Source organism: Mastacembelus armatus, chromosome 12 (genome assembly GCF_900324485.2).
Source record: "Mastacembelus armatus chromosome 12, fMasArm1.2, whole genome shotgun sequence".
Classification (NCBI taxonomy): domain Eukaryota; kingdom Metazoa; phylum Chordata; class Actinopteri; order Synbranchiformes; family Mastacembelidae; genus Mastacembelus; species Mastacembelus armatus.
Window position 1 is genome coordinate 20,573,470 of NC_046644.1, and position 27,896 is coordinate 20,601,365.

Below are 27,896 nucleotides of genomic sequence, written 5' to 3' on the forward strand. Positions count from 1 at the left end.
TGCTAATGGGCGGAGTCAGCAAAGAAATGCAGTAAAACTTTTATATTTTTGGTGAAATTTAGAAAAACTTTGGTTTCATGGTCTTGACCTGATCTGATTTACTTTGGGAAGCACCTTTTTGTGTCCTCAGCTGTTCTATTAGATGTTCTGCAACCTGTTTACACTAAATGTAGTTTTGCAAATAAGAGAGTCAAAGTGAAAAATGTACAGCTGTAATATTTGTGTAGTCGTGAACAGCAACTTCAAGCCTCTCACCACGTCTGTGTAAAGAAGAATAAAAACTGCTTTATTAGAAACTGTGCCTTCAATAAATTAGACCATATACAAATATTCTGGACACCAAACCCATTTAGTGTCACTAGAGTTCTCAGAGCTCTCAGTGTTTCATTTGTTCTCAGGCAGGAGGAGCCGATAGGTTCACTGACAGGCGGCCGCTCCAGCGTCTGCGAGAACAAAGAACGCCAGCGAGTGGGCGGGAAGCTGCAGATGTTCAGCTGGAGGCAGACGAGCTCCTTCAAGGTCGGGAAGAGTTTTATCATCCACCATCTTCAGCAGGTCTCCGTTCAGTTTCACCGACCTTCGTAAAAACACACAAAACCAACTCATGACTAAAACAGTGTGTGGCATCAAACGCATCAGCACAGACATGATTCTGCCTCCAACACGGTTTGAATTCTGCAAAGACTCTTTCTACCAAATGAATGTGAGGTACATAAAAAGCAGCAGCGCGTGTCTTCATGAAGACAAAGGAGCCTAAACGGTAAAACATGACTTTTCATGTGAAAGGTTATACTGAGGCACCTGGAGTAGAGCCCCTCCTCCCCCGGCTGCTCCGACTGCAGGACAAAAGCCTCCACGGTGCTGGAGGAGACGAGTCCAGGAACGGAGATCCTGGCTGGTTTCTTGCTCAGGTTCATGGAGATGAAGGTGACGGCCCCGCTCCTGTAACTGCAGAGACAATTATCAGACGCTAACAGCAGAAAGAACAACATGTAAATGGGATCCTGAAGCAGGAGTACCTCTGTTTGTTAGCACAGTGCAGGTACAGCCTCACTTTTCGACTTTGGGTAAAATTAGAAGACACTTCAATTTTCAAAACCTCTGGTCCGACGAGCTTTTTGTAGAGAACAGACAACCAGTAATCCTGAAAGGACACAACACGGACACATTAACCAGAAGGACAAACAGCAAAGTCCACAACATTGACTTAAACCTGCACTAGCTGATGCTTTGTCCACATGTTCTCAGCAGGAACAACATAACATCCACATTTACAGAACCTCAGCCCAGTGTTCCCTCAGTCTGAGCTCAGGGTTTGGTCTCCACCACCTCCTGAGGGAAATCTTACAGGCAGAGGATCCAGGTTGTTGTCGACCAGGTGGTAACTGCCAGAACCAACAAACACCTGCCTCATCACAACATCGAGGCCGAGCTGAGCCCCCAGGCCCAGTTTATCCAACCACCTGTGAACACGTGAATATCACATGACTGAGACGTTCATGTAGAGTCTGGACCAGACTTTTCTAACGCGGTTCAGAACAGTTTGTTTCTAATTAGCAGGTTTTTATTTTATTTTAGTAAACACCAGACAAATATACAGTTTCATGTTTCAGTGTGAGGTTCATTCAATTAGCAGAGCTGCTGCTGATAAACCACTAATGGCAGCTGTTTGTCTCAGATCAGGTCTTGACTCGTGTGCTGGTGTAAACTCACATGAATCCTGCTGCGAATGTGTCCGACAGCCCCACAGCTCCTCCTCCGTAGGCTGAGCTCGTCTCTCCGAGCCAAACCTTCTTCCCCGGAGACGCCGCATTTACTTCCTGCACCAGGACAGAAAACACAGACTCACTGTGGTGTCTGGACCTCACACAGATCAAACACAGGCCACTGCGGTTCTACCTCTAGGACTTCGTTGGTCTTTAAGGCCAGCGTGTCCAGAACATCCGGATCTACAAAGTCCTCCAGTGACGTGTCTCTCCCGTTCACGTAGTAACTAGGAAACAGCAGAGGGTGTTTGAGTGACAAACTGAACCGACTCGTAGACCCAAAGCCTCTGAACAGCTTCAGTTCTGGTCTCTCCTCATTAATAATGTCAAGATTTGTTTCTGCAGTTTGAGGTCAAAGGTGAACTCACTGGTGCCAGGTGCAGGCGTCCACCGCCGCAGCTCCGCTCTGCAGGAACCTGCACACGACATCGAACCAAAGATTAAGCAGCTGGTTGGGATGAAAGGACCTGGTCTGACGTCAGCTCAGGTAAGTCCAATAGATCCAAATAAAAACCACACACCAACACGTGGATAAACTCCCTGCTTGTTCCACCTGCTGTATATTTCTTTGGTTTTATTTTGTGTTTAATTTGAAAGATCGTGCAGTGCTCTGCAAATACAACATTCAATAAATTATTCACAAAAGATTCTTGTTTTTAATCTTCGAATGTCTGAGCATCAGTCAAAAACTGGAAAAAGTTCAGTTCACCAACAGAAACTAACAAATATTTAGAGGCTGAAACGAGAATTTCTGACATTTGTCTTTTGAAAATGATGAAACTTTAGCTGAGCAGCAACAGTGTGACCTCTCACCCCTGCAGCACGTCCACCCTGTGGCCTCGCGGCTGGCCGACGTCCGGCCCGTACAGTGCGGCGTCCCGGTAAAGTTTGGATTGGGACATTATCTCTCTGAGATGGGAAAAATCCTGGCCAAGCTGATTCCCATCCACACGAATCCCGGCCTTCTTCTCAAAGCTGTTGGGTTCTGAAGACAAGCAGAAACAGCACAGTCAGACCCACTGGGGAAAAACCGCCAGCGGGTCCGACCACAGGAACCGACTTCCTGTTTGCACTGACGCACGATGACGCATCAACACACAAAGACACGAAAGTGAAACTCAAACCTCAGGTGGGAAACCACTATTGACTTCAGGCCAGTAGAGAACGAGAAGTAAAACAGAGGAAACAGGAATTTGATTCTTCAGTTTTCTCAGTATTTTTAGGTTTCAGACTCAAACACTGTGGCCCAGAAACTATAAAACTAATCAATCAGGAAAATAATAAAACACTTACTGACAATGATCTGGTAATTACTTCCTTGACTATTCACTGAATTGTTTGATCGATAAAAAGAGAGAAGAAGGTCAGTGAATCAATCGATCAATATGTTTGTCGATTAATTTGCCAACAGTCAGAGAACCGGCGGCGTTTTAGGGTCAGTGTACCGTTTCCCAGCTCCCAGGACATCCTGTACTGCCTGGACTCACAGTACTGCAGCAGCATGCGGGCGTTGCTGCTGTTCCAGATGTTGTCGGCTGTCCGGAGCAGCGCGTTCAGCCCGAAGATCAGGTCCATCCCAGAGCAGTTGGTGAAGGAGTGCAGCAGGTCTACGGTGGACTCTGTGACAAGGGGGACAAGGGTTATATCGGACCTGTCACATGAGCAGCCCTTCATAAAGACCCTGAGGGAGGACTGGTACCTGTGAATTGGACTGTTGTGTAGTTCTTCAGCAGGTCTTCTCTCAGCAGAACCTCCTGCTGCTGAATCCACTTCTTCTTCAGCTGCTCCTCCAACCACAAGGCCAGTTCCAGCTCCTCGCAGGACTGAGCTACAACAATGACATGTTGTACTACTTCACCCTGGACCTCACTACATGTCAGAGCCAATTCCCAAGATACCCAGTACTATATAAAGTACTTCAAATTACAATCAGCTCTTACCTGCTGAGACACCTGGCTGCACCTGATGAGACTTCTGTGGACTGAACACCATGAAGTCCTGTCTCGTCCCCCCAAATCTCAAAAAAGCTGGAGTCAGAGCTTTAGCCAAAGTCCGTAACTTTGGGGACCTGAAAAAGACCAAAGATTCACATTCACGTTCTGACATCTCATAGACAACACAACTACACAAATACACAACAACTACACAACTACACAAATACACAACAACAACACAACTACACAAATACACAACAACAACACAACTACACAATAACACAACTACACAACAACAACAACATAACTACACAACAACAACACAACTACACAAATAACAACTACACAACAACACAACTACACAAATACACAACAACTACACAGCTACACAACAACACAACTACACAACTAGTCACCATCCGGCCCTAACACACTAATCGACAGAGCACTTTTCAAAATAAAAGTGTTTCAGACATGGACCTGCAAACAGAGACAGACAGAGACACAGCTACAAACGGATGCAACAAGACCAGAGACACAACGGACAGAAACCAGTGAAACCAGTTGCCCAGTGCCATTAAAGCAGTTTGTGGTGGTTTTGTGTTTCAGCATCAGAAGAAAGAAAATGTTCATGAAGACTTTAACTTCCACCATCAGCCCAGAGCATCGGGGTTAACTTAGCCCCGGACCCGGGACCCGGGACCTGGTGCGTGTTTAAAAGCTCCGCGTAAAAACTAAACCCGCTCAGATAAACCTTCTCAAACTGGAATAAGCGGCTTCACGGGAAAAAACTAAGTCCCTGAAACCGGTCCAGGACCGCAGACACCTACCTGAGCAGGAACATGAACCTCTCGTCCGCGGCCAGGCTGGCGTCGATGGTGACGGATAGAAAGCGCGGATCCACCCGGTGGATCGGTGCGGACAGATCCACATCCACGGCCCCTGAAAAGTTCCCGAGGTCCGGGTACCGCCTGAAGTCAAACTCGTAAGTCTGAGAACAGAACAGCCACAGGACCCAGATACGCATCATGTCAGCACACACGCACCGGACACGCGACACTTCCTGCACCGCTTCCTCCTCTTTCCTCCAGATTCACCCTGTTCACACTGGAGCCGGATCATGTCCGGATCGCCCTCAGCAGAGACCACACTGACATGGCACGGATCCGGCACATAGACTCAGTTTCATCCCTAACGTTTTTTTTAGCAGAAAGGGCCAAGACTAGACCCTCTGGGGCTCAGAGCAGTCCAGCCCAACATGAAATGTGTTATTAGGATCTAAGAGCGGTTCCTGTTCCTCTGGTTTATGGCGTTTAGAGACTTTGTCCTGTTGACAGTGAGTCCTCATGCCTGTGGGACAGGTTCTACCACCACCCCCTATCCACCTGTCAGGCTTGAGCTCCTGAACTGACACCATGCACAGACAGAACTCTGAAAGGAGACCTGGTCCCTCTGTAGATTTAAAGGCTCACATTGAGACCAGTCAGTATTTCCTGGTGATTACACGCTAGTGACTAATACTACATTAGAATACCATGATAGAACATTACACGCTAGTGACTAATACTACATTAGAATACCATGATAGAACATTACACACTAGTGACTAATACTACATTAGAATACCATGATAGAACATTACACGCTAGTGACTAATACTACGTTAGAATACCATGATAGAACATTACACGCTAGTGACTAATACTACATTAGAATACCATGATAGAACATTACACGTTAGTGACTAATACTACATTAGAATACCATGATAGAACATTACACGCTAGTGACTAATACTACATTAGAATACCATGATAGAACATTACACGCTAGTGACTAATACTACATTAGAATACCATGATAGAACATTACACGCTAGTGACTAATACTACATTAGAATACCATGATAGAACATTACACACTAGTGACTAATACTACATTAGAATACCATGATAGAACATTACACGCTAGTGACTAATACTACGTTAGAATACCATGATAGAACATTACACGCTAGTGACTAATACTACGTTAGAATACCATGATAGAACATTACACGCTAGTGACTAATACTACGTTAGAATACCATGATAGAACATTACACGCTAGTGACTAATACTACGTTAGAATACCATGATAGAACATTACACACTAGTGACTAATACTACATTAGAATACCATGATAGAACATTACACGCTAGTGACTAATACTACGTTAGAATACCATGATAGAACATTACACGCTAGTGACTAATACTACATTAGAATACCATGATAGAACATTACACGCTAGTGACTAATACTACGTTAGAATACCATGATAGAACATTACACACTAGTGACTAATACTACATTAGAATACCATGATAGAACATTACACGCTAGTGACTAATACTACGTTAGAATACCATGATAGAACATTACACACTAGTGACTAATACTACATTAGAATACCATGATAGAACATTACACGTTAGTGACTAATACTACATTAGAATACCATGATAGAACATTACACGCTAGTGACTAATACTACGTTAGAATACCATGATAGAACATTACACACTAGTGACTAATACTACATTAGAATACCATGATAGAACATTACACGCTAGTGACTAATACTACGTTAGAATACCATGATAGAACATTACACGCTAGTGACTAATACTACATTAGAATACCATGATAGAACATTACACGTTAGTGACTAATACTACATTAGAATACCATGATAGAACATTACACACTAGTGACTAATACTACATTAGAATACCATGATAGAACATTACACGTTAGTGACTAATACTACATTAGAATACCATGATAGAACATTACACGCTAGTGACTAATACTACATTAGAATACCATGATAGAACATTACACGCTAGTGACTAATACTACATTAGAATACCATGATAGAACATTACACGCTAGTGACTAATACTACGTTAGAATACCATGATAGAACATTACACGTTAGTGACTAATACTACATTAGAATACCATGATAGAACATTACACACTAGTGACTAATACTACATTAGAATACCATGATAGAACATTACACGCTAGTGACTAATACTACGTTAGAATACCATGATAGAACATTACACGTTAGTGACTAATACTACGTTAGAATACCATGATAGAACATTACACACTAGTGACTAATACTACATTAGAATACCATGATAGAACATTACACACTAGTGACTAATACTACATTAGAATACCATGATAGAACATTACACGTTAGTGACTAATACTACATTAGAATACCATGATAGAACATTACACGCTAGTGACTAATACTACATTAGAATACCATGATAGAACATTACACGCTAGTGACTAATACTACATTAGAATACCATGATAGAACATTACACGCTAGTGACTAATACTACGTTAGAATACCATGATAGAACATTACACGCTAGTGACTAATACTACGTTAGAATACCATGATAGAACATTACACACTAGTGACTAATACTACATTAGAATACCATGATAGAACATTACACACTAGTGACTAATACTACATTAGAATACCATGATAGAACATTACACGCTAGTGACTAATACTACGTTAGAATACCATGATAGAACATTACACGCTAGTGACTAATACTACGTTAGAATACCATGATAGAACATTACACGCTAGTGACTAATACTACATTAGAATACCATGATAGAACATTACACGCTAGTGACTAATACTACGTTAGAATACCATGATAGAACATTACACGCTAGTGACTAATACTACATTAGAATACCATGATAGAACATTACACGTTAGTGACTAATACTACGTTAGAATACCATGATAGAACATTACACACTAGTGACTAATACTACATTAGAATACCATGATAGAACATTACACGCTAGTGACTAATACTACATTAGAATACCATGATAGAACATTACACACTAGTGACTAATACTACATTAGAATACCATGATAGAACATTACACGTTAGTGACTAATACTACATTAGAATACCATGATAGAACATTACACGCTAGTGACTAATACTACATTAGAATACCATGATAGAACATTACACGCTAGTGACTAATACTACATTAGAATACCATGATAGAACATTACACACTAGTGACTAATACTACGTTAGAATACCATGATAGAACATTACACGTTAGTGACTAATACTACATTAGAATACCATGATAGAACATTACACACTAGTGACTAATACTACATTAGAATACCATGATAGAACATTACACGCTAGTGACTAATACTACGTTAGAATACCATGATAGAACATTACACGCTAGTGACTAATACTATATTAGAATACCATGATAGAACATTACACACTAGTGACTAATACTACATTAGAATACCATGATAGAACATTACACGCTAGTGACTAATACTACATTAGAATACCATGATAGAACATTAAACCATTAATAACCATAATAAAATATTTTAATTTAATTAATGGTTTTAATAACTTTATTAAAGTCTAAAACAACGACTGCCCCTTTATTAAACATGTGACACGTCTGTTTTTTCAGGCCTTTATAGCTGCAGCATTGAAACATTGAAAATACTGTTGTTGTTTTGTTGTACAATATTTAATAAGTTCTAATTCCCAAAGACATGAAACAATAAAAAACAGTCTGTTGTAGGAAACAGAGAATAACAATGTCAGGTCAGGTGCGTCAGGTGCGGCAGGTCCGACGGCGTCGTCAACAGGTCGTCCACCTCCTCCTGAAGAGCTGCAGCTTTTTCATTCAGAAGCATCTGCAACACACACACACGTCATCTGATGCACACAAACAGTCCACGGGTTAATTTAACCTTCTGTGAGTGACAGCGTGACGGACACAGGTACGACTCACCTTAGCAGAGGCCACGATCTGATTGGCCTGTTTCCTGTAGAGGTTTTCTATGGTCCGGGCCAGAACCGCAGGGTCGGCGTTGGCCAGGTGAGTCAGCGTCTTATAGCCTGCGTTATACAGCTGCTTCGCTCTGGACTGGAGGGAAAACAGACACAGCTGGAGGAAAATCCACGTCAAAGACAAATGAACCAGTAACTGATGAAACGCAGGTAAAACAGTTTCAGACACTGTTTGGCTGAGACTGTTGTTTTCATCACCAGATAATCTGCAGGGTAAATTCATGTTATCTGCCTTCAACAGCCCCCAACACTACAATATTGTATTTACAATCATAAAAAACAAAGATGTCAATTATGCTGAGTAAACGACTAAAATGTGTAAAATAATCAGGTCCAGGGCGACGTCTTCAAACGTCTTTTTTCTGAGAAAACAGAGAAACAGGAAACACTCAAAGAATCTTTACTTAAAAAAGACAAACAACATAAATCTATTCAATGAGAAGCTGAAAGCTGTAAATGTTTATCTGTTCTGAGTAAAACAATGATCAGAGCACTTGGTGTTTCAGTGCGTCACTGAGTCTTTCAGCAGTCAGAACAGCTCCTCCGCTCTTATAAACCCAGGACTGGGTGTCTTTGGGATCACTGACCTCCATGACTCCGGCCACCTCCATCAGGGGGATGAGCTCGGCCTTCACACAGTAGCTCAGCCTGCGCGTCAGCTCCGCCAGCAGAGCTCTGAACGGCCACAGCTCCTCCAGCTCCTGAGCACAGGGCGACAGCACCGATCACCCACCGGCTGCAGCAGCCTCGGCCACGTCCCCACAGGGGCCGGGTCCTTTCTTACCTCGGTGAAGTGCAGCGCGCAGGAGCAGAAGGCCGAGGAGGAGCTGAGCAGCGTCTGAACGAAGCCTCGGCTCAGCTGAAACCTGTCGGCCACGCTCCACAGGTTCGTTTCCCTCAGCAAAGAAAACAGCACCAGAGCGAGGTACATGCGCCGCACCGCCACCATGTCCACGTCCTGAAACAACATCACACTGAGGGGATCTGCTTCACACCAGAGCAGGCGGCCACTCGCTCAGCTGATCTGGCAGTTACTCTCAGCAGCAGATCATCACTTCTCACCTTTCTCACCGTCTGTCCTGCAGCTTTTCTAGCAACAAAGCTCTCAGGAACTCCGACAGCTGCAGACATCCTCTGCTCCGCAACAGACAGCAGCGTGAACTGGAACAGAACCACAGCACCAGGTTCACACACCTGCAAACACCCACCGACGTCAGTGACCCTGCAGCGACTCTACCTGTCGGAAGTAGATCATCCAGTTGGGCGTGCACTGTGAAACCATGTCGTACGGCGTGACCAGGTAGACCAAGTGCAGGTAGCTGTTGAGCAGCAGACCCTCCAGGCCTCTGGACAGGTCTTTGTACAGAACGTCACAGTAGGTCAGATCCACTGAGCCTGAGGACGACAGGTGGATGATTCAATACTGTCCATCCCACCCATAAACCTGTATGGGACGAGCTGTAATACTGTTTTATCCCAGCTGTTATAAATTATTATATCCAGAGGGGACAAGGACAAAAACATAAAACACCTCTGAATATAATGTAGTCTGGTCCAGCTTCACCTTTATTTTTACCAAAATGTGGAGAGAAACTAAATAAGCTCTGTCTGGTGCTGTACCTAATAAAGTGGCAACTGGGTGCAGATCTTATCAGAATTTTTTAAATATTCGTGCTGGCTTTACAAATCCAGTACTGGTAGGACTCTGGGTCTCTGCTCTGGAGATGTGCCATGATTCTGGGGGTTTACCTTTGTACGTAGCTTTTCCCAGCTTGGTGACCTGCAGAGTCTGAGCGTCTGAACGGATGAGATCTTTGGCCTTAAGCAGGTCGACGCTCTGCTGCACCACCTCCCACAGGCTCTTCTCCACACACAGCTGCTTCTGCTGTACATGTAGCAGCGTCCCACGCAGGAAGTCCCGAATCTGATCCAACGACGTGGTGATCTGCAACCAAACAGCCCGGTTCATGTTGGTCCACACCTGGCTCAGGTAACACGTTGGGATGTAAAATTTAAAAACAGGGTTTACGTTTAATCCGATGAGTGACAGGATGAGACTCAGGATGCCTTTTCCACCGTCGTGCATCAGGTTGCTGTAACAGTTCTCCATTGGGGCACACATCAGGGTTTTAGCCTGGAAAGATGAAACACATCAGGCACTACAGACTGAGCCGATTACTCCACTGTTCAAAAAACACATCAGCTGCAGCTTCTCGTCTGTCAGTATTTTCTGTCTTTCTTAGATTTCAGTCTAATAACAAAATTCCTCAACAGAGAAAATGAAACCAGACCATCCAACTTCACCTGTTTTCACTGTGTTTCTGGAGTTTGGCGGGCGGCTCACCATGTGCCTGTCCTTGTCCTGCAGGATGAGGATGCTCTCTCCCACAGTGTCGATCCCAGCTCGCCCGGCCCGCCCCACCATCTGTTTGTACTGGCTCCTCTTCAGGAAGTCCGTAGCCACGTACGGCGAGCGCAGAATCACCCTGGATCATGCACATCAGGGTCAAGCCCCAAAACAGAAGAACTCCATCATCTCATGAGCTCAGCAGCATTTTCAAAATTAAACTCAGATGTTTTCAGACACAAATGTTTTCAGTGGCACTTGTCAACAGATCCCAAATGTCTGTTCCACTTCTCTTGAGCAGTGCAACGTTAACCTGACACTCACCTGCGGGCAGGTAGGTTGATCCCTGCAGCCAGAGTGGAGGTGCAGGTGAGGAGACAGAGGACCCCACTGGAGTAGGCCTCCTCCACCAGCTTCCTCTCCTCCGTGGTCAGCCCGCTGTGGTGATAGGCGAGACCGTAAGGCACGGTCTTCCGGAGCACCGGGCACACCGAGCCGTTCCCGCTGTCCCTCAGCTCTCGCAGCAGTACGGCCTTCTCCGCCTCCCGGTGCTGCAGAAACTCCCTGTGAGAGTGACGAGAAGAACCCGGAGTCAGTTGGTGCTGTGGGCGGCCGGAAACAGCAGCCATCGGCTTCACTCACGCTTTCAGATATTTGCAGATCATCACGGCGACGTTCTCGCAGTTCTTCTTGGTGGGACAGAAGACCAGACAGGAGTGTGTCGGGATGACCTCAGTCACCAGAGCAATGATGTGATCTGGGTCAACCTTCTGCATCGCACTGGAGTACTGAGGGATATTACAGAGATCAGACACAGTGTCAGGAAGTACCTTCCTGTATCACTGCCATTCATTTATGTTCCCAAACAAACTGCCTCTGGACTTCATATAAAAACTGAAAGATCAGGCCTTTTTAATTTGGCTTTTAATTTGTAGTGACGTTACAAATTTCATGTCCTTGTTATGGTTTATTTTCATTTTCGATTTTCATTTTTGAATCAAACAAATAAAAACATATGAAGACTGAAAACAGCTTTAATGAGACTGAGTGCTTCAGTAGCCTGAAGATTACTAAAAATACAGCATGTGAAAACTGTCAGTACCTTATAATTGAGAAGACGTGAGAATTTAAAACAATCCTCTTCCTTTGGATCCACCTCATAGATCGTGTCTTTCAGTTTAACATATTCCTTTAGTTGGACCTGGACAGGACAGACAACAGTTTAACCATGAATCAAAGAAATCTGCTTATGTAAAGACTCTTTCAATATTTAAAACACTACAGAAAAGTGCGCTTAGCTTAGAGTTTTCCAAAGTTTAAAATCACCTACAGGCCTGAAGTCATTTGTATAATTTTCAGCTCCTAAAAACATCTGCAGGTCTCTGATGTTTCCCAGGGTGGCGCTCATTCCAATAATCTGAGTCGTTTCTGGAGAAGAATAAAAACTGGATCATTTGTTTAATTAAAAAAGTGTGTGGGTTTAAGGAGAGCTGTGATAGGACACTTACTGCTCATATAAAGAAGTTTAGCCAGTGTCATTTCAATAATAGCCCCTCTGCTGCCATCACCCAACATGTGAAGCTGGAAATGAAAGAATATGTGCATTAAACTCTTACTAGAGCTTTATTTTATAGCTAAAGCAGCTTCACTGAAACAAAGTGCGTTCAGACCTCATCAACCACGACCAGTCCGAGGTTATCAATCCTGCTGCTCTCTATCAGAGAGTTGACGAGGCTGTGGGCTTTCTCTATCGTAGCGATGAAAAGTGATCTGCTGTTTCTTCTCTTTACTGGAGGAAACTTGCCCTTACTGCCGGCGTACTCCTCCACCATGAAGTCCAGCTCCAGGCCAAAGCTCGCTAACCCCCGCACCTGCAAACAACCAAGCAGCAGCTTCCGTTGGTTTCACAGGAAGTAAAGGTGTCCCACAGGGCTCTATTCTTGATCCTTTTCTAGTCAGTATACACTTAAATGTGCATTTTTATCCAGATGATACCATTTTATTTATCACTGCTTTGTCTTCAATGGCACCGTTATAATGTGTGATATCAATGATCTTACAGACACATGCTGTGAGTTCTCCTTTGTTTCAGACCGTCATCGTATATATTATATATTAATTAATTAATAATGAATTATTATATATTAAACATTTGCTTCATTCATGGATAATCATGCACATTATTGGAATTTTATTTAAGACTGTCCCTTTATGTAGTTTTTATTGTTCTATTTTAAGTTATTTGTTTTATTATATGTATTTTTTTATTATATGTATTTTATATTTTTTAACACTTTTTTAACTTGTATGTATAATTTAGTCTTAAAGCAGCTACAAAAGCACTGAGGTATGAAAACAGTACAGTTTAACAAAAGGCTTTCTCTTTTGGGAGCAGTGTAGTAAAATTATCTGTCTGAATGTATTTGTCTATATAAGCAGACTGAGGAAGAGATCTCAGTGACTGCCTGCTTCAATTAAGGATTAAACAGATAAAAGTTCATGTACTAATGTTGCAGTTTTACTGTATGTATTTGTTTTTCTGTGGTCCCAGTACCTTCTCCTGCACCAGTGATATGTAGGGTAAGATGAACAGACAGTCCTTCTTCCTGCACAGCAGCTCTCTGAGGATGAGGATCTCTGCAACAAGAGTTTTCCCTCCACTGGTGGGGAGAGAGTAAATCAGATTGTTCCTCTGCTGAACACAGTCCAGGTTCAGACACACCTCCTGCCAATCTGAAAGAGTAAGAGAAAAATGTATTATTTTACTGTAGGAATCATATGGGAGCAGGTGGAGCGTGTACATTTTAAACACTCTTGCTTTAGAAGTGACTTCAAGTGATTTTCAGAATCCTTGAATTTTCTGTTGATCTACTAATGTGTAATAATGCATCACCATATAAATTCTTGATTCCCCTCAGTTTGTACATCAGCTCCTTCACTTTGGAGGGAAGTCCAAAGAAAGGCCCGAGGTCCGTCGTCTCTGCAGATACAGTCTCCATGGCCTGCATGGCGACGCCGATCTCCTCTGAAACCACCGCTTCTTTTAAAACCACTGTCCGAGAAACATTTGAGGGAGCTGCAGCGTTACCAAGCATCAGCCTCTTCAGCTGATCAGTTCTCCTCCTCGCTTTGTTTTTATCCTCCATGGTTCTCTCTGGTTCAGCCTCTGTGGTCTTGTCAGAGTTTCTAAAAGGTGTAGAGGTGCTCTGTCCCTCCTGAAGTCTGCTCCTCTTCACAATTTCATGAATCTGTTCTTGAAACTGGACCTGGCTGGCCGGTAAGTCCTCAAAGAGATTGTCTCCCAGGTCGTTTAAGATGGAGTCGGTGATGTTGTCTTTGCAGGACTGTTTCCAGACGCTGTCTTTCGGTGGCTGCACAGTCCTGAGGTCCTGCTGATCCACAGCATCAGTGTGAGCTGCATCGTCCAGCTTTGCTAAGAGAGAGCTGTCGTCCAGGATGCTGTCATAGCCCCCGAATACATCCTCAGTGTCACTGCAGTATGGCTGGAATCAGTACAGGAATCATAAAGGGCTTACTTGACTATTTTATTGCATCTAACATCAAAAAACTGATAAAGTTAAAGCAGCAGTGAATCTAAATAACAGCCAGCTGCAGCTGTAGATCAATAACAATTAGTCTGATGATGATTTGAATCAATTATCGTCTATAAACTGTGAACAGGTCTATTTATTCTGATAAATATCTATTGGTCAGAGTGTCATCTTTATCGGTCCTGACTCTTTATGGATCTGATGTTGACCTGAGAGGCTTTAATGTGTTGGGGCCCTAATGATTATTGGTTTATTGAACTTTATTAATTCAGCAGCCAAATGGTTCCACAGCCCATGGTGACAAATGAACAAGTGGAAACAAACCTCTGCAGCCTGTAACTCAGCCATGATGCTGCTGAGCCTCCGGTCTCTGCGACCCTGCTGCAAACATGAAGCCCCTCCTCTCTTCTTGGCAGGTGTCAGGTGAGTCTTCAGGAAGTCCCTCGGCCTCTTCCGTGACCAAACTCTTCTGATTCGGATGGTTTGGATGTTTCCATTGCTGCGCAGGTCCAGCTGATGCTGCATGTCACTGACTGTGACACAGAATAAACTCAGAGTCCATGTTGGTAAACGCAGCTGACAAACCTGAGATAAAACCAGCCCTAAGCAGCGTTAACGTTACTAACGTTAGTTACCTGAACAGGTAAAGTCCCCTAGCTTAGCTTAGCTTAGCTTAGCTTAGCTTAGCACCACTGCAACTCAGTCACAAACGGCCCTGAACCTGTAATTTAATGTCCAAACACCGTTTCACCAAACTAAAGTCATAGTTCGCCTCAGTTTGTTGTGACTCTAGACTTTAGCATCATGAGCATCACAAACTGCAGCAGCGTGTGAGCAAGAGACTCTTCACCCGTCATTTCCGTTTCCGGTTTACTAGCTAGCTGCCAACTTTATTATCCAACGCTGCTTCGTTTGTTGTTGTTTAACTTTCTTCGTTTTATTTATTATTTATTCATCATGATTATCTACTAACATGTTACACAGATAAAGCCGATAATTACAGTTACCATAAAATTCCTCATGCACTCCACCGGGATATTTCTATCTCATCTTGTCATATCTTTGAGTGTAACGTTTAACTTTCTCCGAAAAACACAAACTCGGAACAATAAATGTGCGTTTACTTCTTAAGTTTAAAGTGTGAGGAGTGAAAAATAAAACGTACATATTATTTATTTATTATTTGCAAATGAAGCTATAGTTCTAGCGTAATGTTAATTCAATAACATCGACTTAAAGGAAACATCAATTACTGTAGGCTAACTGGTCTTTAGGGTGAAGCAACTTTACATTTGTGTTGGAGTTGCTGTTCATGTAAATAATAATAATCATAATAATAATAATAAAAAAACAATGTGGTAGGAACTAATACCACATAAAACGCATTTACGGACCGAAATAACTGGCGGACAGGTTCCGGCCAACAGCGGGTCAAAATGCTGCCCCTGAGAGTGTTTCAGAGGATAAAGCCGCTTTTTCCTCAGCGTGGAAACTGCGGTAAGGCTCAATAAACGCTTCACCTTCTGTGTGAACAGGGTCAGTTAATGTGGGTTTAACTGTCGGGCCTGTTTTTAATATGAAGTGTAACTAACTCAGCTGTCAATGCTAAGGCTGAAGCTAATGCTAACACATTAACTATCAAATGTAATTTCAGGTTTACGGAGATTTGGCGCAGATCCTGGCGCAGCACCTGGCGCAGAGCTCCGACGCAACGACACGGTAGGAAATAAGCGGTGGAATAATGTGGGTGAGCACAGTGATAAATCCGTAAAGACTGAGGGGTTTTATCTGCTTCTTTAGCTGGTACAGATAGAAAATCCGTACAAGGAGCCAGAGAAACGGTGCATCCTCTGCAACGTCACAGTGGACTACAAAAACATCCAGGTGAGGGACGCACCTGTGGTCTGGGGGAAACACACCTGGTCTAACACGTCACTGACTGTATTTTCTCTGCCCTGGTCACAGCTGCTGTCTCAGTTCATCTCCCCTCACACCGGCAGGATCTACGGCCGACACATCACAGGTGAGCACCTGGACCTGGACCTGGACCTGGACCTGGAGCAGTCCGGTCCGGTTCTGGATAATAACCGTCTTTGTTCTGTTTTGCAGGCTTGTGTGGAAGGAAACAGAAAGAAATCTCCAAAGCGATAAAGAAAGCTCACTCAATGGGTAAGTTCCTCTGAGGTTTGTTCCCCCAGAAACTGTCACACATCAGCAAAAACACATCTGGATACTGCATTTACAAGTATTTCAAAGAGTAACTGGACAAGCAGCTGTACAAGCATTAAGTACTAACACTTCGGTGGAGTAAAAGTCCTGCATTCCAAGTGTTACTGCAGTAAAAGTCCAAATGTACTTGAAGTATCAACACAATACTGCTGGGTAGCTGACGTTAACTACCTTATATACTTCTAATTTGAAGTACTTTCCATACTGCTGGGTATCTGACATTAACTACCTTATATACTTCTAATTTGAAGTACTTTATATACCGCTGGGTAGCTGACGTTAACTACCTTATATACTTCTAATTTGAAGTACTTTCCATAGTGCTGGGTAGCTGACGTTAACTACCTTATATACTTCTAATTTGAAGTACTTTATATACCCCTGGGTAGCTGACGTTAACTACCTTATATACTTCTAATTTGAAGTACTTTATATACCCCTGGGTAGCTGACGTTAACTACCTTATATACTTCTAATTTGAAGTACTATATATACTGCTGGGTAGCTGACGTTAACTACCTTATATACTTCTAATTTGAAGTACTTTATATACCGCTGGGTAGCTGACGTTAACTATCTTATATACTTGTAATTTGAAGTACTTTCCATACTGCTGGGTATCTGACGTTAACTACCTTATATACTTCTAATTTGAAGTACTTTATATACCCCTGGGTAGCTGACGTTAACTACCTTATATACTTCTAATTTGAAGTACTATATATACTGCTGGGTAGCTGACGTTAACTACCTTATATACTTCTAATTTGAAGTACTTTATATACCGCTGGGTAGCTGACGTTAACTATCTTATATACTTGTAATTTGAAGTACTTTCCATACTAGGTTACTTTCGACCACCAGTATACAAGAGGAGGTATCTGCCAGAGAATTCAGGTTCTGTCTCTTTCCAGGTTTCATGTCGGTGACACACAAACATCCACAGTTCATGAGGGACCCCAAAGTCTGTGGTGTCAAACTTCTGGATTAGTGCATCGTCTTCAGTGTTGAATCTGTGATCATGTGTTTATTAAACTGTCAGTCTGTGAAGTTCAGGCCTCAGTTGTACTTTCACTTGAGGAAAGATCAGTTTTGATTCAAACGACTGGACGCGCACTGAAAACAGACACCAACCAACGTCCAGCTCTTCAGTGTGAGTAGTGACAGTTCAGGTATTATTGAAACTCTAGAGTTCAGTAATAATTACTGACACTATTTAATCTGTATTAAAAATCTTAAAAATCTGTCTGTGGACAGTTACTGACTTGTCTGCTAAGGTTCTATTAAACAGCCTCAGAGATCTCAGGCAGTGATCACAGCAACAAGTCTTATAAATCAACTTTTTATCAAAACATTTTTACACAACTCAAAATACCTGAAAAGCAAACTGGTTACCACGAACCTGAACTGGGTTTATTAATATTAAAATAAAGAAACAACAAGAAACGATTAAAAACAAGATGGAGATCAGGATTCACTAAAATAAACATAACCGAACACTTTGTACCCACAGTAACTTCCACTTCAGGACTTGCTTTTCCTACGTTTCCGCTCCCTCTCAGGCGGCGTCTCTTTCAGCCTTTTCTGACAGTTCGTCCTGCTGGGATTGAGCAGGGAGAGCGAGTTGTCGTCCTGCTCGGAGCCGCAACAGCCAGCGGGAACAGGAAAGGCGTCCGGGGTTAACGTCTGCGTGTGGAAGAGCGGAGCGCAGGCGAACAGAGCTCTGACGGCCTCGTGGAGCAGCAGGTTGTTCTTCTGTTCAGCTGGACCGTCGGCCGAGTCTGTTCACAGGAAACACACAGTAATTGACCTCTTTCAGTATCTGCATCTGCTTTGGAACCAAACACCAGAGCACCTGAGGTTTGACTGCAGGGAAAATGTTGTGTTCGTCTCTAGTTGTGACTTAGATGAACTTTGATTTTATTGAACCGATGCAGAAAAGTGCAAACAGCCTGAAAAGGCAGATGGCAGCGTACCTTGTCCTGCTCTGTCCTGCTGCTTCTCTCGGACTCTTCTCCTGAGAGCTGAAACTTCCAGCTGCAGAGTTTCCAGCAGACGTTCGCTCTCCTCCACGTCTCTGCACGCTTTCTGCCCAACAGAACACAAACACAGTGAGGCAGCAGCACGTGCACGCGCACTGTGCACACGGCTCCCGCCGCTCCTCACCTGCAGCTCCGACTGCAGAGCGTCGTTCATCTCGTTCACTTTGTTGACTTCTCTCAGCAGCCCGCTGGAGCAGAAGAATCTCGAGCCGTGTTTCTTCATGGTGAGGTTGTAACCCGCCGCAGAGCACGGAGCAGATACCTTCCAGTACGCCAGCTGCTCCAGTAAGCCCAGGTTGTTGACCAGCACAGGAACATTCAGGAACTGCCTTCACAGCACAGGAAACAGATTCAGATTTTTATTACATTTAAAAAATATTTTCACTTTATCATTATGGGTCTTTACATACACAAAGTGCAGAAAGTGAGAGGTCAGAACTTTCTGAAGCTGCTGTTCAAACTGTTCACTTGCTGAATTTACCAGCAGACCTGAATATTTAAATCTATATTTGGTTCCTATACACTTCTGTAAACAGGGTCAGTTTAATTGGTGGATTCTTAAATGCAGTCTGGTGTGTCACCTGCTGCGTGAGATGAAGGCAGCGTACTCCATCCTGTGCGTTGAGCCTGCAGGTGTCAGCTTGCTGGGCGTCAGCAGCACAAAGATCATGTGAGGGTTGGACAGAGCGCTCTTCAGGTTCTCATGGACGAGCTTTTCTCTGAGCGTCATCTGCTGGTCCGTGTTCCTGCGCTGCCGGTACCACCCGATCACACTGTCCTGCGTCAGTCACGGCAACAGCTTAGTCACTGACGACGGTTTCACTTAATCCACATTCAACTTCACTGACCTGCTTGTTGTCCGCCAGGATTTTCTTCAGAGTTTCCACGTTCACTTCTCCTGCATTGTTGTAAAAACTACAGACAGACAGTAAACACTCCTGTAACTGCTCCTGCAGCTCATGTACTGTTAAACACATCAGATACTTCATGTAGACACTGTGCAGTACTCACTGGTGCAGTGTGTGACAGTCAACATGCTTCTGGACGTCTGTCGAAGAAAGAAAAGGTTTATTATACGATAAAGGTCAAAGTTCTTTGTCCACATTTCTGTTTTGCATTATCAGTTTAATGTGGTTAAAGTACCAGCAGTATTTTTATAAGTAAATATGAAAACTCTTATTCTGCACAGTAACTAGTGAGTACAGGTGTCAGAGACGTGAAGTGCAGTACAAAATGTGAAGTAGAAATACGCTGTAGAATAAAAACTTCACTCCTCTGGGCTTAAAGTGCAGTACTTGTACTGCGTAGGAAACGTACTGTATGTCTCCTCGATGTGGATGTGATCGGCCTGGGAGTCGCTGATGGTGATGTGCTCATCGAACCGGCTCTCTCCCAGGATCAGACCCTCCTGTGGAACCAGCAGAAACACAACCTGCAGCTTTTCCACCGTGGGAACGTCAACGCTCGACACCTCAGCACTAGAACTGCATTTCTATCATCTACATTCTACACAGTTATGTTGTTATGTGAACTGCTTCATATTAAAAATACATTATCTAAAAATAAACAGGATTTAAAAAGCACAACATAAAAATATAAGATAAAAACTGAAGAGATCATTTAAAAAGTCCTCTGCACTTAGTTTGATCATGTATTGATTGTTTCAGACAAACAGGCTTTGACAGACATCACTGCATAAACATATTTGGGGCTTTTACATAAAAGACCCAAATTATATTTAATAAAAGTTTCAGGCCTCAGTTTAAAAAACTGAACCAAACCTTCAGTTCATATTAGTGGATTCTAACGACGTAACCCTCAGGTAAAGTAAGTTACCTGAGATCTGGTCTTAGTCAAACACACCTATTTCAGCTCCAGCTGCTTTGTGAACTCCACTTAAAATTCAGGTGTATTTTCCAGCAGGTAGACCACAACAAAACCCAACACAGTGGTTTGATTTACAGTTGCCGAATTTATCAGCAGGCACGAAAAATGCTTAATGTGTATTCAGTCGTTTTTCATAACGTCTATTTGACTGGTCCACAATCAGCGTCACTAAAAATTTGCGGATTTTTGAGCGGAGTCTGGTGCGTTAACTCTTAGCTTAGTTTCAAAAGTTGCAGGTGTGCCGCTGTGGGAGTTTTAGCTTCAGCTAACAAACAAACCCGTTTCCTCCGCGGCTGCAGCCTCAACATTTCACCCGTGAAACACGAATTAACCGGATTAAAAGTTTGTTAGTCCCGTCAGGTCACTCTTGTCCGCTAACGTTAGCTCCTCCAGCAGCCACACGCCCACTCCCCGCACACTCCGCTGGAAAACGTCGCTTTCAGTCCGGTACAAAAGTGTTTCTTACCACGTCCGAGTCGCTGTTGAGGTGCTGAAACATGAGAGAAGCTAAAACGATCCCGGACATACGGACCGTCGGCTCCGCCATGCTGCTCGTTGACTACACAGCTCGTCTTCGGGAGCGTCACTGACGCGCAGCAGACGCGCAGTCACGTTGTGCGTTTTTCCTGCGCAGCCCTGCGTCGCGGCGCAGGGGCGTGTTTTTCACAGAAGCACCGACTCTGAGGACATTTCACTCCGCTGCTGGTTCCGCCACCCTCAGGTAGGTTCTCACTAAATACACGGGCTGTTTTGTTAGAAGTAAAGAAATATTCCTCAGTACTTGAACTGTAGTACCAATAGAACTACTTTAAATACTTCACTGCCAGAAGAATAAACTGCAAATGTGTTTATTCACCATGACATTAATACTGTCAATGCATTAAACATATGTACTGTACATGTATGTATGTGAAAAACTACAGTATTTCCCTCTGAAATGTAGAGTATTACGGTACAAGTAACTTCAGATGAGAAAATGTAGTTAGTCCAGTTTAGAGGTAGTTGTACTTTAACTTTATGAAACTTTACTGCATTTGGGAGGAAAACAGATTGTTGTTCTGGTGTGTTAAAGATTAAACCAGTGGTTCTAAACATTATTCTAATACTATGTAGTGAAAATGTGTTAATAATTGTCTGTTTCCTGTCAAATGTTTTTTTGGCTCCAGCATCTTAAATGTGATGAACAGATTTATTTTGTTGTCGATTGTGAAATTGAAGATATTTGTGTTTTGGGCTCATTCTCAACTGTAAATAAACAATATAGTTTTTCAGCAGCCGAGCTGAAACAGATGATGCTGATGGGCTTCAGGTCAGTAAGTTTCAGGTATCTGGTCATAAAGTAGTGGACACATGATATTTTCCACCTCATGGTGGCGCTAGATGATGAGTCAGGAGATGAGCAGGCAGCAGGATTCATCCTGAGGGGAACATGAACATCTGAAGCACATTTCATCAGAACTGTCGAGATATTTGAGGCTGCATTGAAGGACGCGGTGACTGTTAATTTGGCTGAAAATCACATGGACTCTGGTTTGTCTTGTGCTGCAGATGATGATGTGACTTTAGGTCTGTGGCTGTCAGCGATGGAGGACCTGTGGTGTGTGGCTGTAGGTGTTTTCCAGCTGTGGATGTTTATGGTGGTGTTCCTCATCACGCTGCCTGCCATGTTTAACGTCTCCTTGGGGGTCACTGGGGTCTACATCCAGATCCTGGTCAAAATCCTGGAGGTAACTGAACCGAGCTGCTTATTATCGTCTGTGCACAGTTGGGAAATGTGCAGCAGGAGGCGTCGTGTCAGAGATCATCTGAAAATAACTTTGTTTTGCAGTGGGCCACCATACGAATCCGGAGGGGACAGCAGGAGCAGCACACTGTCCCTCCGCCCAACGGTAAGTCCGTCAGTCCGGTGGAACCAAACTGGTGTTTACACAGAGCAGGAGCAAATCAATTAGTCGACTGGCAGGAAAATAATCCCCAAGTATTTTTTAAACTGAATAACAGTTTGAGTTGATCTTTAAACCAAGATTTCTTGGCCCCAGCTCCAGGTGTGAGGATTAAAGGAACATGTTTGGGTTTTGGTGCTGCAGCTGGAGCTGAAGCTGATTTTGTCACATTCAGGTCGAAGCAGCCAAACAAACGATGTGTGAGCTGCTGCTGATTCTGCCATGAGACAGTCATGAGCCGTGTGGCAGCTGAGGCTCCCTGTTGTCCCGTACACTCCGTCCCAGGTCATGTGACGCTGTGGGAGCCGGCGGTGGGGCTCTGCTCTCATTGGTCAGTGTCAGCATCTGGTGTCGGGATGCCGTGCAGTGTGAAAAGCACATGGCTGGTCTCAGGATGATGATGCAACAGCAGATTGCATAAGTTTGGCCAAACAGACGCCAGTGGGAGTTTAACCCTTTAATCAAACAGCAGATTTCACATAAACAGTTTTCATGCATCATGAAGACTTTTACAGCGTGGATTCACTGAAGGGCTCAGCACCTGCTCCACCACGGCACTTTTCTCAGAACCACACACCAAAGGTCCAAATGATGAAGCTGATCAGCTGAAATTATTGATCTGATGTGAATGAAAGCTGTGATTCCTACAGAAGAACTAGAGAAACCCTCAGTCCACTCTGGTGCAGCTGTGCTCCATCCAGTACTGATTATCAGCCCAGACTGGTATCAAGTTAATGTATCACAGGATTATTAATTATTCACATTTCCACTAATCTAAGAGGTTTTTTCTACATTTGGTGGAAAATACATCCGTGATACTACAGTAGAAAAACTGCAGTACTACAACAGTGTCACCCTGTGTGGGTGGTTGTTTGCAGGGATCATTGAGCGAGCGGTGGGCTCGATGGAGGAGGATATGGGCCGGCCCCGGAGCTCCCCGTCCCTGGCGGGGGGGGACTTTGCTCTGAGCGATGCCTTTTACTTCTACAAGAAAGGTCTGGAGAGCATCGTGGACGACGAGGTGACCCAGCGCTTCTCCTCCGAGGAGCTGGCCTCCTGGAACCTCCTCACCCGCACCAACCAGAACTTCCACTACATCAGCCTCCGACTCACCATCATCTGGGGCCTCGGGGTCTTCGTGCGGTACTGCATCCTGCTGCCGCTGAGGTCAGTGTGAGACAGACAGGAAATGATCATTATAAGAACTGAGCCACTGGTGAACAGCTAAGGGATCAGTCAGATACTACACAGTGACCTGGCCTCTACCTACAGGGTCACTCTGGCCGTCATCGGCATCTCGTGGCTCGTGATCGGCACCACCCTGGTTGGATTCCTGTCTGACAGCAGGTAGGGGTCCGGTGCTTCCAGCAGATCATATGAAACTGTGGCCATTTTTTATGATTCTTGTGTGTGTCCAGTGTGAAGAACTGGCTGAGTGAACTGGTCCACCTGACCTGCTACAGGATCTGTGCCAGAGCCCTGTCGGCCACCATCCGCTACCACAACAGGTAGTTCTGCCTCTGCTGGGGGTGTCAGTACACACATTCACTCCAGTACTGCACTGTGAGGTACTATATCTATCTGACAGCTGGAAGTACTCATTAATACTTTTATGGAGTACAACACGCAGTTTAAACCTGTGTAGGTTTGTGAGTCACAGTTACAGTTTTTGTTCTGTGTTCTTGGCGTCTAAAGTGACGTTTTCTCATCTCGTTCCCTCTGACAAACAGTTCAAGACCCAAAGAATTTTCAGAACAATGATCAGCTGTTTTTCATGGTTTCTGATTTCTCTTAGTTATTTGTTAGTTAGTTTTTTAGATACTGTAACTGTAGAACTGTGATATTCAGCCGTGTATTATATTCAGTCAGACCAACGTGCATCAGGTGAGTTTCAAAGTTTGTTTTGCTAAAGAAGCAGGAGAATTTATTCATCTCATAGAAGAAGAATTGATTTTTCATCTACTTCCTCAGCTTTGGAGGCGTCTTGTTGTCACTGGACAGAAAATAAAACTATAACGTGTTAAAGGTCAAAGTGCAGTAAAAAGTACAGTATTTCCCCTGAAGCTCAGTGTAAAGTCACATGAAACAGAAAGCAGCTCACATTTGTGCTGACGTTGGTGAGTAAATGTCACTTACCTTATAGAGGATGTGAGTACATGTCTTCCTGCTGCTTCCACAGGGAAAACAAACCACGGAAAGGAGGGATCTGTGTAGCCAATCACACTGCTCCGATCGACGTGGTGATCCTGGCCAACGACGGCTGCTACGCCATGGTGAGAATCATCAGCGCCAAAGCTCAGCGCGAGCTCTGGAGGCGGGAACGTCACATCTCTGTGCTCCCTGTCGTCCTCAGGTGGGCCAGGTTCACGGCGGTCTGATGGGGGTCATTCAGAGGTCCATGGTGAGGTCCTGTCCTCACGTGTGGTTCGAGAGGTCGGAGATGAAAGACCGGCACACCGTGACCAGCAGGTGACACGGGAATTCACACAGCAGCACCCGGAGCGTGTCAGCACCACCCAACCACGTCTGATCACAGTGAAGCAGAGAGAGATGGATTAAAACCCAGGGCAACTACATTTCCCACAATCCTTCACACAGTTTCTCCCCTTACAGAAACACTGCTCAAGTTTTAAAGTTTAAAGAAACTCACCTTCTTACAGTCCATGTTATAAACAGGAAATATTCAGGTTTTATTCTGGAACAGTGGTTCTCCTCAAACCGGGTCACTGAACCTTGTATCTGTGTTCTGGATCTTTGGTGTTTTAACTGACATGTCTCTGCAGGCTCAGAGCTCACGTCGCAGCGAAGACCAAACTTCCCATCCTCATATTTCCTGAAGGTCAGTGTGAGCTGAGCTGCCGCCAGTCACATGATGCTGACGATGACGATGACGATGATGATGATGATGATGATGATGATGATGGTGGTGGTGGTGGTGGGTTCATGTTGTCATGTTGTCTCTAACAGGAACCTGCATCAACAACACGTCAGTCATGATGTTTAAGAAGGGAAGCTTTGAAGTCGGAGCGACCATATCCCCGGTCGCAATCAAGGTGAAAGGATGAAAGAGTTGATTCCCACAGCGTGGGGGGTCGGTTCTTCTGTTCCGGGTTTATCTCTGAAGTCAAACTCAAGTCCCCTAAAGTCCGTTTGTCTTTGACACGGTAAAGGCCCCGTCCAGCCTGGAAACTGTAGCTTCCACCCAGGACTCAAACACAGCAGAGGCCAAACAGAGCTGCTTCTTCTTTGTCCATTAGTGGGAAGAGCAGCTAGTGGGGATTGGTCAGGTGGTTTAACTGGAGTTTAACTGGTGTTTAATCCTGGTCTCTGTGTCCCAGTATGACCCCCGCTTTGGAGACGCGTTCTGGAACAGCAGCAAATACAACATCGTGAGCTACCTGCTCCGGACCATGACCAGCTGGGCCGTGGTCGTCAACGTGTGGTACCTCCCTCCCATGAGCTTACAGGTACACGACACCTGAAGTCACATGACCAGCAGCAACACAGTCGCAGCAAAGCATGTCCACCTGTTTTAGGTCTTCGCCACCAATAACCTGAAACACAGACATGAAACTTTTCGTCTGTGTTTCAGAGCAGCGTTATGTTTGAATGAGCTTTATTCATTCGTTTGTTGACTATTGTAACAAACAAATGATGGATTATTGGACCGGTGTGTTCTGTTTCTCCTGAGCAGGACGGGGAGGACGCAGCTCAGTTTGCAAACAAGGTCAAATCAGCCATCGCTCGTCAGGGAGGCCTGCTGGACCTGGCCTGGTGAGCCGAGCCGCCGCACAGCACTCACACTGCCAACGTAGACTGCAGTACTGCCAGAGTACTGCCACATACCTCAGTAGTACCATGTACTTCACCATCAGGGCTTGAACCCAGTAATTAATGAATAAATAATGAATAATGTCACATAAACTGTGGAGCTACAAGAAGCTTTCAGTTGTTTTTATTTTGAATTCCAGCTGCAGCTAACCTTATGGTTATGAGGATTATTATTGTTGACAAATGTCCTGAGTGTTTTCACAGTGAACCTACAAACCGATTATCAGAAAAGTTCATGCAGTTATTCGGGTCGATCGGCCGAGCTCTTTTCCTGAGCTGCGTTTGTGCCTCACAGGGACGGAGGCCTGAAAAGAGGAAAAGTGAAGGACACGCTGAGAGAGGAGCAGCAGAGGATGTACAGCAGCATCGTCCTTGGACCCATCGGCACCGACGTCCCACAAACCTGTGGTGAAAAAGCATCGGAGCAGTGAAACAGTCACTTTGTGTCACGTCTGCAGACTCAGACTCAGCAGCTGGTCGACCTGTCGTCTTAGTCCACTGGTTTCATACCAGCGGCTGTCCGTGTGCAGGAGTGAGTGTGCACCAGCAGGGGGCAGCGTAGGACAGCAGACGGTCTGTATCTCACCACAACAAACCTCTGACATGTTTCTATTTTTAAAACACGTCACTCTGTCTGAAGCTTTTTTATTTTTAATTGTCTTTTCATTATTGATCCTAACAACCTGCACAACATCTCACCTGTTCTCTTTGCTGCTGATGCAGCGTGACCGTCAGGCTGGGACACAACGTCCACATGTTTAGGCCCCAGCAGTTGTTGTTCTCACTGATCAATGTTCTGATAATCTGTCAGGTTCTGTTTGTGATGAGAGAACAAGAAAAAACAGGACATTTGTGACAGATCAGCTCCAGAAAGACTGATGAATGTTGGAACATCAGCACAGCTGCACTGAGGACGTGGAGGGTGAACTGATCAAGAGAAAGATGTGAGCAGATGAAAATAACTCGTGACGACGAAGGGAAGTGAACAGAAGCTGATTTTCTTTGTCACTAAATCAATCATGTTGTACATGTGTGACATTGTCAGGACGCGATGCTCCTCCACCAAACCTCCTGTGGATTATTTCCGTTTTCATCTTTGACAGAACAGAATCCACAATGTTCTCACAATGTTCTCACAATGTTCTCACAGTGTTCTCACAATGTTCTTGGTTCTTGGTTTAGTCACTGAAAAAAGAAAAAAATGAAAGCAGGTTAAAAAAACATAAAAATCATTATTAAATATAAATTATAACATAAACTAAAAAAACAAATAAAAGAAAAACTAGATTAAAAAAATGTAAATTACGTAACTTGTGCTCCAAATAGTTTCTATATATTAGAGCAGTGGTTCTCAACCTGTGGGTCAGGGCCCCCACAAGGGGCTGAAGGGTCAACCTGAGAGGTCAAGAGATGATTT

The 27,896-nt window shown here is 44.1% G+C and overlaps 5 protein-coding genes across 10 annotated transcripts; 2 read left to right on the forward strand and 3 right to left on the reverse strand.

Moving 5' to 3' along the window:
• Nucleotides 1-259: 259 nt before the first annotated feature.
• On the reverse strand, nucleotides 260-4,821 carry hpse (heparanase). 2 transcript variants are annotated; one of them, XM_026296970.2, is made up of 12 exons: nucleotides 4,531-4,821; nucleotides 3,707-3,834; nucleotides 3,472-3,594; nucleotides 3,212-3,391; nucleotides 2,580-2,751; nucleotides 2,135-2,182; nucleotides 1,900-1,993; nucleotides 1,714-1,820; nucleotides 1,349-1,463; nucleotides 1,020-1,144; nucleotides 802-948; nucleotides 260-577 (listed from the first exon to the last, which is right to left on the reverse strand). In XM_026296970.2, the coding sequence occupies exons 1-12, from the start codon at nucleotides 4,728-4,730 to the stop codon at nucleotides 418-420; spliced, it is 1,599 nt and encodes a 532-aa protein (XP_026152755.1). In that variant the 5' UTR covers nucleotides 4,731-4,821; the 3' UTR covers nucleotides 260-417. The 2 variants fall into 2 exon arrangements, with proteins under 2 accessions (XP_026152755.1, XP_026152752.1); XM_026296967.2 differs by having other exon boundaries at nucleotides 3,212-3,385; nucleotides 3,466-3,594; nucleotides 4,531-4,814.
• A 3,483-nt stretch (nucleotides 4,822-8,304) lies between these two features.
• Nucleotides 8,305-15,592, reverse strand: helq (helicase, POLQ like). 5 transcript variants are annotated; one of them, XM_026296963.1, is made up of 19 exons: nucleotides 15,183-15,592; nucleotides 14,872-15,080; nucleotides 13,890-14,499; nucleotides 13,551-13,729; nucleotides 12,667-12,867; nucleotides 12,505-12,577; nucleotides 12,327-12,424; nucleotides 12,099-12,197; nucleotides 11,639-11,784; nucleotides 11,321-11,560; nucleotides 10,994-11,135; nucleotides 10,679-10,783; nucleotides 10,399-10,594; nucleotides 9,887-10,044; nucleotides 9,712-9,810; nucleotides 9,434-9,607; nucleotides 9,237-9,350; nucleotides 8,591-8,725; nucleotides 8,305-8,492 (listed from the first exon to the last, which is right to left on the reverse strand). In XM_026296963.1, the coding sequence occupies exons 2-19, from the start codon at nucleotides 15,070-15,072 to the stop codon at nucleotides 8,397-8,399; spliced, it is 3,066 nt and encodes a 1,021-aa protein (XP_026152748.1). In that variant the 5' UTR covers nucleotides 15,073-15,080; nucleotides 15,183-15,592; the 3' UTR covers nucleotides 8,305-8,396. The 5 variants fall into 5 exon arrangements, with proteins under 5 accessions (XP_026152748.1, XP_026152749.1, XP_026152747.1 ...); XM_026296964.1 differs by having other exon boundaries at nucleotides 13,890-14,496; nucleotides 14,872-15,591; XM_026296962.2 differs by having other exon boundaries at nucleotides 14,872-15,591.
• A 323-nt stretch (nucleotides 15,593-15,915) lies between these two features.
• mrps18c (mitochondrial ribosomal protein S18C) lies at nucleotides 15,916-17,826 on the forward strand. The gene is made up of 6 exons (XM_026296973.1): nucleotides 15,916-16,044; nucleotides 16,202-16,266; nucleotides 16,348-16,431; nucleotides 16,513-16,570; nucleotides 16,657-16,716; nucleotides 17,691-17,826. Exons 1-6 carry the CDS (start codon nucleotides 15,984-15,986, stop codon nucleotides 17,765-17,767), a joined length of 405 nt encoding a protein of 134 aa, XP_026152758.1. The 5' UTR covers nucleotides 15,916-15,983; the 3' UTR covers nucleotides 17,768-17,826.
• A 300-nt stretch (nucleotides 17,827-18,126) lies between these two features.
• abraxas1 (abraxas 1, BRCA1 A complex subunit) lies at nucleotides 18,127-21,321 on the reverse strand. The gene is made up of 8 exons (XM_026296972.1): nucleotides 21,172-21,321; nucleotides 20,136-20,226; nucleotides 19,830-19,866; nucleotides 19,667-19,733; nucleotides 19,400-19,596; nucleotides 18,943-19,147; nucleotides 18,753-18,864; nucleotides 18,127-18,557 (listed from the first exon to the last, which is right to left on the reverse strand). Exons 1-8 carry the CDS (start codon nucleotides 21,250-21,252, stop codon nucleotides 18,301-18,303), a joined length of 1,047 nt encoding a protein of 348 aa, XP_026152757.1. The 5' UTR covers nucleotides 21,253-21,321; the 3' UTR covers nucleotides 18,127-18,300.
• On the forward strand, nucleotides 21,238-27,738 carry gpat3 (glycerol-3-phosphate acyltransferase 3). Its single transcript, XM_026296971.2, has 13 exons — nucleotides 21,238-21,426; nucleotides 22,254-22,432; nucleotides 22,534-22,594; nucleotides 23,527-23,815; nucleotides 23,921-23,995; nucleotides 24,067-24,156; nucleotides 24,828-24,921; nucleotides 25,002-25,117; nucleotides 25,432-25,487; nucleotides 25,616-25,701; nucleotides 25,987-26,115; nucleotides 26,343-26,422; nucleotides 26,775-27,738. Exons 2-13 carry the CDS (start codon nucleotides 22,289-22,291, stop codon nucleotides 26,908-26,910), a joined length of 1,356 nt encoding a protein of 451 aa, XP_026152756.1. The 5' UTR covers nucleotides 21,238-21,426; nucleotides 22,254-22,288; the 3' UTR covers nucleotides 26,911-27,738.
• Nucleotides 27,739-27,896: the final 158 nt, after the last annotated feature.